The 12,432-nt window shown below is 41.1% G+C and overlaps 1 protein-coding gene across 1 annotated transcript in view; it reads right to left on the bottom strand.

Annotated features, from left to right (window-relative positions):
* The window catches only part of wnt10a (wingless-type MMTV integration site family, member 10a), a gene marked incomplete at both ends in the record, with an annotated part of 39,909 nt that extends 27,751 nt beyond the window's left edge, over positions 1-12,158 (bottom strand). The window contains 2 exons of the mRNA XM_079563659.1: positions 10,140-10,405; positions 12,097-12,158. Of these exons, the coding sequence (XP_079419785.1) occupies positions 10,140-10,405; positions 12,097-12,158 (328 nt within the window). The remainder of the gene's footprint in view (positions 1-10,139; positions 10,406-12,096) is intronic.
* Positions 12,159-12,432: the final 274 nt, after the last annotated feature.

The raw sequence follows: 12,432 nt of genomic DNA, 5'->3' as shown, positions 1-12,432 counted from the left end.
TGAAATAATGTTGAAACTAAGTGGATAACAAAGTGTTTACAGAAAGCGTCACAAAGGAAACAGCGGACACGTGATGTGGATATAAGACTTGTGAGTTGTGACATGTTTTCAATTAACATGTCAAGGATCACTGTTCAGTTCTGTACCAAGTGACAGAAGGATCCAAAACCATGTCAGATCAAAAGAATGCACTGTTTCTTTTGCAAAACCACTCTTTCAAGTCCTGTTTTTGTCAGACCTTAACTCATCTAAGAAGATCGATGATTACGTAGTGCAGTCTATAGCACAGCAAATGTAGAGAACCTTTCTAGTTTATTACACTTTTTATGAATAACCTTAGAGCACCCAGAAGAATGGACGAACATGGGAGAACATGCAAACTCTCCACGCAAAGGCCTCGTCTGGCAAATTCTTGCTCTGGAAGGAGAGTGCGGAGAGTGTGGTCCCCCTAAATAGCCATGCAATTATAAAGTTATTAAAACGTTTTCTTCATGACATGCCAGTAGCACCAAACGAGACCATAAAACTCCTGCTAAACAAATGGAGACATGTTTGAAACAGAGAATGAACAAACTATCACACTTGACCACAGCTGAGCGTTCAACTTGCAGCGTTTGAAATATGCTCCTCAAAAAAAAAAACTTGTTTCATAAGAAATAGTGACGGCGTTGTAAAGCGGCCTCGGCTATTTGATTTCTCGACCATTGTTAAAAAGTTCTTCACACTTTTATATAGACACGCCAAGTCCATAAAAACCAGAGGAAGCATCTGGGACTCAAGTAATTAAATGTTCCAACACTTGCTCATAATGTCTCCGAGGAGTCCGGGAACATGAGGAGATCTCTACCATTATCACACGTGTTTACAAAAATACAAGGCAGTCTATACAGCTGTGGTGCGGACTTATGACCTCCAAGTGTCAAAATGTCCTTGAGAGACTTTTGAACAGCTTTCCTCAGTCTAAAAGTGCACTGAAGACCCGCTCCGCCTTCGCCCTGTAATGATCTGAAATTGCCTTAAACGCATTGAGGAGGTGGTTAAAAGGCAGAGAGCCTGTAATGTCTCAATACAGCATGCGACTGCTTTAAATCCCACATCTCCCTCATTTAGAGTAATTTGGATGTGTACATGGCGCGTGTAATGAGTAAAGCTGCACCACTAACTGCAATGTAAGACAGTAGTGCTAGTCTGTGCACGGATGCTGCTTATATATGCGCTGGGGAGTAATATCCAAATCAAATTAAGGAATGCATAACTTTTGAGGAACACGCGTCTTGTTAGAGACGCCTTAGCATCATAGTTTGCACTTCAGTACTTTTATTTTTAGTTTAAGAGGGAGCAGTACAGTGAAAAACCATGATAGATCCGCACAACTGTGATTGATGCCTAGCAATTTTTTTCAGCGCTTCATCAGCCTATTATTTTTGCCCAGTGCCACATCTCCAGACATGGAACTTATCTTTGAACATCACAAGTTACGGCATTTGTCCCAAATGCAAAGGATATTCATAGCTTTTCGGGGTTGATAGTACCAATAACTGGGTTGGAGTTGCTTATAACCAATATATCAGCAGAGATCATAAGTGGTCTGTTTAAATGTGAGTTTTTGAAGCTTCTAAGTAACTTCAACAAGGTCATGTGTCAAAGTACATTTACCTGAGCTTCGTTTTATTTCCCACAGCAGTCAATATTCAGGGAAGAGACTGTGAAATCCATGGGCCAGGTCCAGTTGACTGAAGAACAGTTTTATCCACCAGGCAAGCTGAGCTCCCTCCCTTCCCTGCCCTCCCTGTGCCTCCACCCCTCACCCACCACCCACTGCCCCACACCAAGGACTTGAGAAAAACAAACATTTTGATTCATATGAATTGACAATAAACTCTGTTTGATCTTCTTTGAATATGTGGGCAAGCAGCTCTCACGCAATTGAATAAAATTAATAGTTTAAAGGGGCTAGACGAAGTTTAAAAATGTTACAATACGAGCGATCGCTGTTATTGTTTACTTCCGCAATTTTCGCCGGATGTTTGGTAGGCAGCTGATGCATACAGGCCTCTAACTCGGTTTTATAAAATGATAGATCTGTTACAGCGCAAGAGAAGCAATGCCCTGTTTATGGACATTGTTTTTGCTGATTATAGGATTTTAATAAAATGTTTATCAAATATGAAAATGTAAAATACCTACCACAGCCAACGGATGTGATGACATCGCGATCGCTCGTATTAAATCCTTTTTAAGTCAACTGCCTCTGTCACTCAAAAAGTTGTTAACTCTGGTCCGAAGTGCCGCCATGCACGAGATTAATATAGAAACTGCAGTTACGCGTACAACATGAGGGGCAGTAGTGAGCATAAAAATGACCAACATGCATCTAGTCTCTTTTAAGTTGCGAGTACGATGGAATATTATTTTTGCAAATATGGTTTTCAATGGCCTGCAACAATTATGACCAAAGGCAGAGGACAAACTTATTTTAAATGGTAAAGGTGAAACTCAAGACTTCCTTTGGACTGTTCATGGGCCTGATGGGACCTCTAAAGATTTAAGTTTCATGATTTTACGCAAACATTAGCGATGCCACATTAAAGAAAAAAATGACACATAAAGTGTTTAAAATGACACATAAAGTCAATGTACATTATCATCATGTCCTGTATTAGCTGATTCATCGGGTTGGGTCAAGTGGACAGCCGTACTCGGGGGTAATTTTAAATAATAATCTAGTTTATCTTATATCTATTATTCATAATTTTACAAGTATACATTTAGTTAGTAGGACTGCATGTCACCAACAGCATGCCAACAAACATGAATGCATTCACAGATAGTGCCTTTTATTGCGTATCGTAAATTCCTATTATAAAGTTAATCTCCCCGTCTGATGGAGGAATGTGTGCGCAGATGAAGTGTGACTTGCTTGTCTGTTGTTTATTGTTGGCTCTGAGCTCACTGTCTGTGCACTGCTGCGGTAGTTTTAAATCTGCCCCCTTTCGCTGCTGCTGCTGCTGCTGCTGCTGCTGCTACTGACGACTGCGCTGAAGATTATAATGGAAACTTGTAAAGAAAACATGAAAAGAAACCAGTCAGGACTTTATAGTGCGCTGCTCGAGGGGGAAATGATTCAGACTGCCTTTTGGAGTCAAATAAAAAAAAACTATTAACCAGGCCTGGCCTTGTTAGCCCCGTTTGATGTCGCTTCCTTATTTTCAATTGGAAGTAAATGGATGGTATGTTGTTTTGGGATCATAGGAGCTGATACAAGGACTTTCGCTTTGCTGCTTTCACTTCGTACAGCTGGTTTATGCTATATTAATAATCTACTGTATGAGATTGCCTCTTAAATAGGAAAGTTTATTTGCATAGCACTTTACACAGACACATGCACCCAAAGCGGTTCACAAGGGACACTTAGATAGGTGGATTTACTGAAGCCTGGCTTTAACTATCTACAATCTGAAAATGATGACAATTCTCAGTCATCCAGGTGTTTAATTGCATCTCATAGTTTTAAAACAATGCAAATGGACATTTCACTCTCTCTCCGTAGAGCCTCCTCATGGCAGTTTTCATCCACCGTCTGATGGTTGGAAATTGGAGCGGAGGGAGCTGCGCAGGAGGAGCTGACCCGTGCGGGACACCCCACTCTGAAACAGGGACAAACCCAGGAGTCGGTGCACCGTGTCAGAGGAGCAAAGAAGGCAGCCAGCAGGGTTTCCTCCGGCTGCTCCGGTTTCCCTTACTTCCAGAAACATGCTGGTCAGGTTGGCCCAAAATGGCGGCGCGCAGAGTCGCACCGGCTCAGGACTGACATCTGATCAATTTATACTCGCTACTGTCACCTCAGGTCTTACACGTAACTGCAGTTTCTATATTGAGTGCGTGACGGTACTTGGGACCCGAATTAACACCTTTTTGAGTGAGGTCTGGGCTCATTTTACACATTGAGACATTGCTGGAGCATGTAGGGGGTGGAAAATACAAGATTTTAACATTTTCTAATTCCGTCTAGTCCCTTAAACTTCCAGTGACGTCAAATGACTTCACTGGTGGGAGTCTCGGATTGTCTGAGTCTGAACCATGTCCCTCGTCCCTCAACAGATGACACATCTGTTGAGGGACGGACGCTCCAGTTTCTATATACAGCCTCATTCATCTACTATATTACATTTTCTGGGTGAAAGTCTCTGGACATTGGGACAAAGCCGGCTCACCAGACTTTACTCCAGGATATTGTGTGGTTTAGTTGTAATAGTAAGGTCTGATGTAATAAAAGTAGCACCAGAGGTATTAGTAATTGTAAGTAGTAAGTTATTTCTCGAAAATGCTCAGTCACTTAAACTTGCTGGTGTTTACTTGTACTTCAACGTGAGTACTTGTACTTTGCAGTCGCAGTGCATAAGTCAGTGCCCTCCTTCGCTTCTCCACCTTGACCCACAGGAGCAGGACTTTTTTTTTTTTTTTTAGAGGGGACAGTTTTAGCTTTCGAGTCGTGGCTTTGCGACACACAGCGAGCCCCTGAAGACCGGGAACAAATCAATCTAAGAAATAATTCACCGTCTGTGCCACGCCCGGATGAACTGATGGCAGAGGAAGTGGCAAAATGAATTAAAGATTGAAAGGAAACTGTCACTTTGTGTTACAGAAACCCACTAAACAGGTTTATGCTTTTGAGAGTTGGGAAAGTGCTGTGAGCGAATTCACAAGCGCCCGCACTGGCAGCGAGAGAAAAAGCATTCGGAGCGGCGAGGAGGCAGACAGACGCAAGCTCTGAAGGAGCATCTTTGCCTCCTGTCAATCACCGGCATCAGTCGAGACGGGTTTGTTAGAAAATCAAACCAACAGGAGATAGAACAGAGCTGATGACTTGTATCAAGGAGAATGGTAGTGGGCACTTTTATCAACTTTTGCTGTTGTTTGGATAATACTGTTTGGCCCATGGGCTTTATTGGACTGGACAGTTCAGGTGAAAGATGGCGAAGAGTGGGGAGAGACAGTCAGCAAATAGTAGGAGCCGGGACTCGAAGCTAAGAACAGAAGCGTGCAATGCTATGTTCATGTCCACAAAACTGTTGGATGCAAACTTTTATCATAAGCTGATTTTTTTGTGAAGCTCACTTAATGATACGTGCAGTTTTCTTGTACAGAGACAAAATACAAATGGGAATATTTTGTTCAAATTCTTAGCCCATTTAATGGAAAATTTATTATTATTTTTAACCACTTCCACCTAAGGATATGGGTTAGGCTCAGTGCTTAATTTGTAAATTAGTAGTTTCAGGAACACTTTCATTAAACACCATTATATCAGATCAAATCTTTGCCTGATCCTCCTGAATATTTCCCGGATCCATGACCCTGAAAAGCTGAAAGGTGGGGGAATGCGTTCCCCCAAATGGGTGACCAAATTAAGCACTGGTTAGGGTTAACAATTATTTACATCCAAATCTCAAAGCGTGTTGACTGGAGAGCCTATAAGCCAGTGTGATACCTAATTTGAAAGCCAAGACCTTCTAGTTTCTATATGTGAGATCTGTGTGAGTAAAACACAACTTATGTTAAATTTGCCGTCCTTAACCCTAATTATATCCTGATTAGGGTTAACTAACCCTAACCCCCTGTTCAGGGGGGACGGCCGGTAACAAGATAATCACTGTACATAAGACACCTTCATTTATACGTGTTTGCACATTACTCTGTTCTTCTTATCTAGTCTTATCTTATCTTATCAACCAACATAACCCTGTGTGGTATGTGACCAGAGGGTACTGCTGTTGTGTCCTTGGGCAACACACTTAACCCAAATTGCCTCCAGTGCGTGATCGGCCGAACAGTAACACTATACAGTGTAAATGTAGCCATGTGATCTCTTAAAAGTTCCAAATAAATCTGATTGTTCAGCCGTAAACCACTAATCTCCACTTAACATTAGTAAAACAAAAGGCATGCAGTGGCAACTGTAACGCATTAAACTTGGATCGATTTTAAGCTTCTTTGAAACAAATTGTATCAGCGTGCATCGGATGAATCACCCGCTTTTAAAGAACTTGTTTATGTCGGTCGGAGGCTGAATAGTTTCTGCACCCGAGGCAAACCAGGGACGCCAGACAAAAAAAAAAGAAAAAAACGCAACTGACATAAACTCAGGAGTGGTGAAAGTGTATCAGCATGCACGGTAGCAAAAGGTCAGAGCAACGTCTTCCAAACAGACACAATATTTACGGATGAAGCACAGCATATAAATTATAAGGCTACGGAAAGATTTACAAGTGAAAAGTTACGATGGGGATTTCCACACTATAGACTCCGCCATTGTCTCAAATAGACACTCAATTAGATGAGCTTGGGGAGGAGGAGACTGCAGGCGTAGATCATCAGCCAGGGAGGCTCGTTCACTTTCTATAGGAAGTCAGTCTGGGAATTGAAAGGTTCTTATTGACCCATAAGGACAATCACTCAGTCTTAGGACCTTATTTGCACTCACAGCATCACGAAAACACTTGCAGGAATGGCACGGGGTCAACGCAATCTGAATAACTTTGTCACAACAGGCAAACCCATAAAGATTTGCATGTCAACTAATGTGTAACAAATTACACATAACCGAATCGTTAGTGTAATTATTGGGTGACTCAATATGTGGCACGAAACGTTTCTGTTAATTCATTCTATGAATATTTCTCAATAATAGTTTCATTCTATGTGTTAAAATAGCCGCTTTGAAGTGTAACAGGTTTTCTTTTGCTAATGAGGCAAATCAAAATTTGATGCTGCGAGTTGTATGATTGATAATGTAACTACAATAGGATAAGTTTAATTCATAAACATGCACGTTGTGTGTATGTGTGCATGATGCACGGGTCGTGCATGCGACTGATGCGGTTCCTTATGAAGCATTATTGTTTCGTAATCAGTGTTCGTCCTTTTTTGGAGACTGTATACAGCACATGCGTTTCAGTCATGTGATGACTTATGTAAATACCATCTTGTAAATGGTCTTTTCTACCATGATCGGATACTGCGAGAATGTATAATCCAGCATAATCCATTCTTTTTTACTTTTGTTTCCTGTATTGTTTTATTGTATGGATTTTGGGCGCTTATAAGCTCTTGCTTCAGCCCACTCCTTTTGAGCAGTGTGTTAACTGCTCGATTAAACAAATAAACTGAACTAAACTAAACCAAGAAACAAGAATGTATCACAAAATCTCTGCGGTCTAAGTTCTAAACGTTTTTTTGTTGTTGTTTTTTTTGTTTTTTTTGCTTACAGAGCATACAATAAAACTGCATGGTAACTTAGAAATGTGCAAGAGTTCTGGTGTACACTATTGTACTGACATAATTTCCCTAATTTAATTTGATAACACTTTACAATTACTACACCTTATTTAGCCTTAATAAATTATGAGTTAACACTTAATTCATCATGAACAATCTGTTAATTAAGTGTGTTCTATATGTGTTCATTGATAGATCGCCTACAAACAACAACAAAAACAATCATGATGACACGGCCAGATTGTTTGGCCAAGCCTCCGCTACGGCAAAACATCTCGAGCCAACTTGATTCTGAACTTTATACCATCACTGCTTACGTTTGCCCACTCATTTCGAGAAAACAAGGCCAGACGTCCAGCACTTCTAACCACACTGTGTATTCTGTTGTCCAGGTGCTCGTGGCTACTAAGAAATTGATGCCTTTTTCCAGTCACTAACCGGGATGAGTCCGTCTGAGGGCTTCCCAGCTCTCCAGATCCGCTTTCATCCCCTTTGTGGCTTGACTTGCAAAGCTCACAGCGTCACAAAGCAACACAGAAAACTGATCTACTCCAGCTTTGGTAATCTTGAGGTGACTAACTGCTTTTGAAGCTATCTGCCCTTTTGTACGCTCCACTGAGGATTATATTGTAAGGTATTTAGAAAGTAGATACCAATGTTAGTCACAGCAGATAAACTAACCATATGGAGAGGCCCATTCTTGAGGCACTGAGGTGAAATGGTACTGAAAAATGATCTATTTTTTTAACGGAATATGACTTGTATTGTAGGTAATGCTAGTGTGGGCTGTTTCTTTGTGATGGTTAATCCCCTAAGACCTTTTTCCTTTAAAGAGGTTTTATCAAAGAGCGTTTGATAGATCGGCTCTGTTTGAAGACTCAACTTGTGAACTGCATTGGGCACACAATACTGATACATTTACTGCAATATGATTGATATGTGATTACTGTAATACTATGCTATTAGTGAAAGCCAAACTGTCTTGCTTAAATAAAAGAAAATTCAAACATAATTTTTTCTATAAGCGGGTCTGGGACATCAGCAACTTGTTTCTGTCGATGTACTGAAATCATAGCCAAGCTATACAATAATATCACCAGACTACTGTTAAGAACTCATTCTGTTTTTTTATGGACTGAACGCAGTCTTAAGATCAAAGAGGCCGCTCAGTCCTGTCATTTCAGTCAAGCAATAAATACTGCCTCTCCCCATTTTCTTTGGACCGATTCCAAATTTTAATGACTTCTATTATATTTAATGAAATTCTGCATTGGAGCTTACAATTTGCAAGTTTTTGGGGATTACATGATGACCAGCCGCTGCTATACCGGTCAAAATGTCAAAGTGAGGTCCTCATGTTTGGAATAAACAATGGACTGACACTTCAAGCAAAAAGACAATAAAGTAGTACTAAGTCAGTGTTTTTCAACCACTGTGCCGTGGCACACTAGTGCGCCGTGAGATATTGTCTGGTGTGCCTCTGGAAATTTTCCTATTTCACCTAGTAGTTGGTTTTTGAAAACAAATGCATTATTATCCACAAATAATGTTCCATTTCCGAGTGTCTGTGCTGTCTAGTGATCAGCAGAGTAACCATATCTTCCATATCAGGTAGTTAATTTCTTTGACACAAGAGAATTAGTGATGCATTGAGGCATTCTTACTAGCGAGGCTATACGGTGTTCCTATTCAAGACACTTTGATGACTATAGGCTACAGAGTTACATTTTTTAACATATTCTGCTGGCGGTGTGCCTCGTGATATTTTCAATGAAAAAAAATGTGCCTTGGCTCAAAAAAGGTTGAAAAACACTGTACTAAGTAACTCTTGCCCCTAGAGGCCATAAGTGCAACTGCAGGTGTTGTAGAATGTTGCGATTTTTTAAGTTATTAATTGTCCGTGAGAGTAAATACCACGCTGACAGAAAAGGTGAAGGGCGAGAGGGATATTGTGCATCCAGTTACACAATGGAATTTTTTTTTTCACTTAAACTTGGCTGTAAATACTGTTTAAGTGGCGCTAGCCTGCAGTTAGCTTTGCCCGTTAGCCTGTTCTTCTTCTTCGTGATTCTATTAGTGTGTATTGGGTGCTCTGGTGGTTTTCTGACCAGACACCAGGGGGAGATGAAAGACCCTCCAATCATCCCATTAACACTTGTATTTCCCCCAGAGGGACTACAAAAAAGGATTTACTAAAGTAAACAAGTCACTTAGTACCGCACACACCAAATCACTCCATGGGGACAAGACAGGTCTCCACTGACTCTCCAAAACGTTTGGCCCTCAAGTTCAGCATCCATCCCCCCACTGACCCTCCATCCACATTAAAGATCTATCTTTTCACGTCACCTGCAGTTGTCATAATGTTATGGCTGATCTGTGTAGATTGGGATGACAGTTCAGTTGGTAGAACTGTCGCCTAGTGTTCCAATACATGCTCCAAATATACATATTGTGTTTATGCCCTTGGGCAAGACGCTCTCAGCCCTTGTACAGAAGGAGCGCCTACATTTTAAATTGCGAGCTGTGGTTCAAAGTCATTCCTAACTTTTCCTTCAGCATTTCTATCATTCCAGTTTTTACAGGGAAGAGTTTAAGAGTGCATTTCACAACGTTTTATGGAGCTGTTCTGTCTCAGAAGTGTAAACAATAACTAGCTGCACTTCATGACTGATTAAAAGGCTTTTTTCACAAAGGCCAAAACAAAACTAAAAAGAAAATTGTGTATAAGGCCCTTAATTTAAAAAAAGAAAAAAGTGTGTGACAGGCAGTGGTTGAGGACTGACAGTCATGCCTGTTTCTTGTAAACTGCAAAATAAACCTGAATATTACATCACGCAGTGGCATGCAACTCCACTCACCTCTCTTGAAGACTATGCTATCGTATGGTATTTTATTCCGTGTTTCCAGACTGGAGCAGTTCCAGCGATGTCCTCTGAACTGATGCTGGCATTCGTGGATGGCTATTTGAATCCCTTGTATCGCCGAAGCCGTCACATCCGGATTTCTCATGCACACCTCTAGTTGGCGCCGTGTCAACCCGGGCAGCGTCAGACATACCGTATTGGCATTCAAAATAGGGTCAATGTTGGGGAGTTTCAAGCCCAGGATTTCATTGGAGTCTGCCCTATAAAGAGAACGTGCACATTATTGACATGACAAACAAGGTCATAAATCACTTTTAATTCTCGCATTGCTTTGGCACATGTTGAAACAGTTGTCTAAACTGGTATTGTCTCGTATTATGATGCTCCCTGGGTGTCACCAATGAACATTCATTCCCACAGTGAAGAACAAACCCCCAATGAAATTATCGGGAAACCTCAGAAATGTAATGCTGCCGTTAAAATTGCCTGGCATGAGTCACTTTATTGAATTTTTAATGTGCAACAAACCCACATTTCTGAAATGTCACAGGTTAAATGCTGATTCTAAAAAAAGCAAGTCATGTTATAGTGCCCCAGTACATACAAGTCATTTTGGGTATTATTTCACTGTCATCTCCAATAGACGACCTTTGGACAAATCTGCAAAGCTTGCCTATACTTTTAAATCACAAGATGAATTAGTCTATAAAAATGAATCAGTCTCAACTGTTGGTTTTACAGTTACTCACACCGATACTAAAACAAATGCTTCTCCTTTTCATGGGTGCCCATAATGGGGCCTCTGGGTCCCTTCAAGCTGAGCAATTATATTTTAATTGTTTCTGACCACAACTATGCATTTACCCACATTTCCAACAAGAATGAAATGCATTAAAAAGTGGGCATCAAAGTGTCTAAAACTGCCACAACTTTAATGACATATTATCCTCCAAAAATGCACAAGTAGCAAAAAATTAACTTCTTGTTGCTTTCCCAAATTCACCGTGTTGCTTAAAAGGTTTCAAACAAAAGATCATCCAGGCTTAAACCTCCCCCTTTTAATCCATAGGTCCAATGCCACATTTATCTATTTGGGAATAAGTGGGCAAGACGAAATCAAGAAGCTATTTAATAAAAGCTATCCCTTAAACGCCCAATAAAACCCATTTTACGGTAACATGGGCTTTTAGTAATTGCTATTAATACTTCAGTGTTGACTTAGCGTGACTGTACGTTGTCATCGTTTTAACAGGTGAGTCTATTGGCTCGCTCTGGTGCGTGTTGGCGCGCGTTCAACATGATCAAGTAATAGTTTTCGGCTTGTCCTGGGAAGAAATCAGCTTACGTGTCTTGTAAAAATCACGACAATGAGCTCATAAAAATCCAGTGACGCATAACTTTCACCCAGCTTTCCTCGCTATATATATATTACATTTTAAACAGCATTTGTTATTTGCTATACCTCAAAAATAAAACTGGGACTCCGGTCAGCGCCGATTGTAACTTTTCTCTCCTCCATTGCTAAAACATGGGTTGCGTGTGAGCGTCTGTGTATCGCCATGCAGGACGCGCAGTTAGGGGGCAAGCTCACACACCTCCTTTGCACATACTGTTAGTCTCTCCCCTCGTCCTCTGACATGTGCGCGCAACGATCCAGGTGTGCAGCCAGCAACAACACACACACAGCTGCGAAGGATTTGCATAGCGCCGCTGCAGCCTTTCAACTTTACTACTATAGGACTTAACCTGCCGTGTGATGGGGACTTTAAAGACCTCCAGCTTAATTCAAAGTTGCTCACAATTCGCAGGTGGCACCGCAGTTACCTCGGAGCTCTTTTCTTGTATGTATCTATCTGTTAAGGCTGAAATATGATTAGAAAGCTGTCGAAGTTGACTCATTTCATGCACGTTTTGTCTTACTGATATAACTGTGCCATTACGCGCCACTCACCTTTTGTCCAAGACAGAAATAATCACCAAAGTCCATGTGATTTGGAGCCACGAGTGTTCCATTTTGTGCGCCATAAAGAAAAAAACAAAAACAAAAAACAATACAAGTTTTTGGGACCGCGAATCAAGGGATAAAGAGTCCAATATTCCTCCTCAAAGCCGCGCGTAAAACCAGACGTGCGTCAAAAAACAGGTGAAGTCCGTCTCAAAGTTGCCGCTGGACTTGACAGATCCGCGTACAGTCCACGTCCAGATGTGGCGAGAGGCGCTCATTCAAAAGAAGTTTCATCAAGCCTCTCAACTTACTCACTGGAGGGGGCGCGTATACTGTACAGTA

Source organism: Gobius niger (assembly GCF_951799975.1).
Source record: "Gobius niger genome assembly, chromosome: 9".
Lineage (NCBI taxonomy): Eukaryota > Metazoa > Chordata > Actinopteri > Gobiiformes > Gobiidae > Gobius > Gobius niger.
Note: the sequence above shows the minus strand (reverse complement) of the source record. Positions and strands in the feature narration are given on the sequence as shown.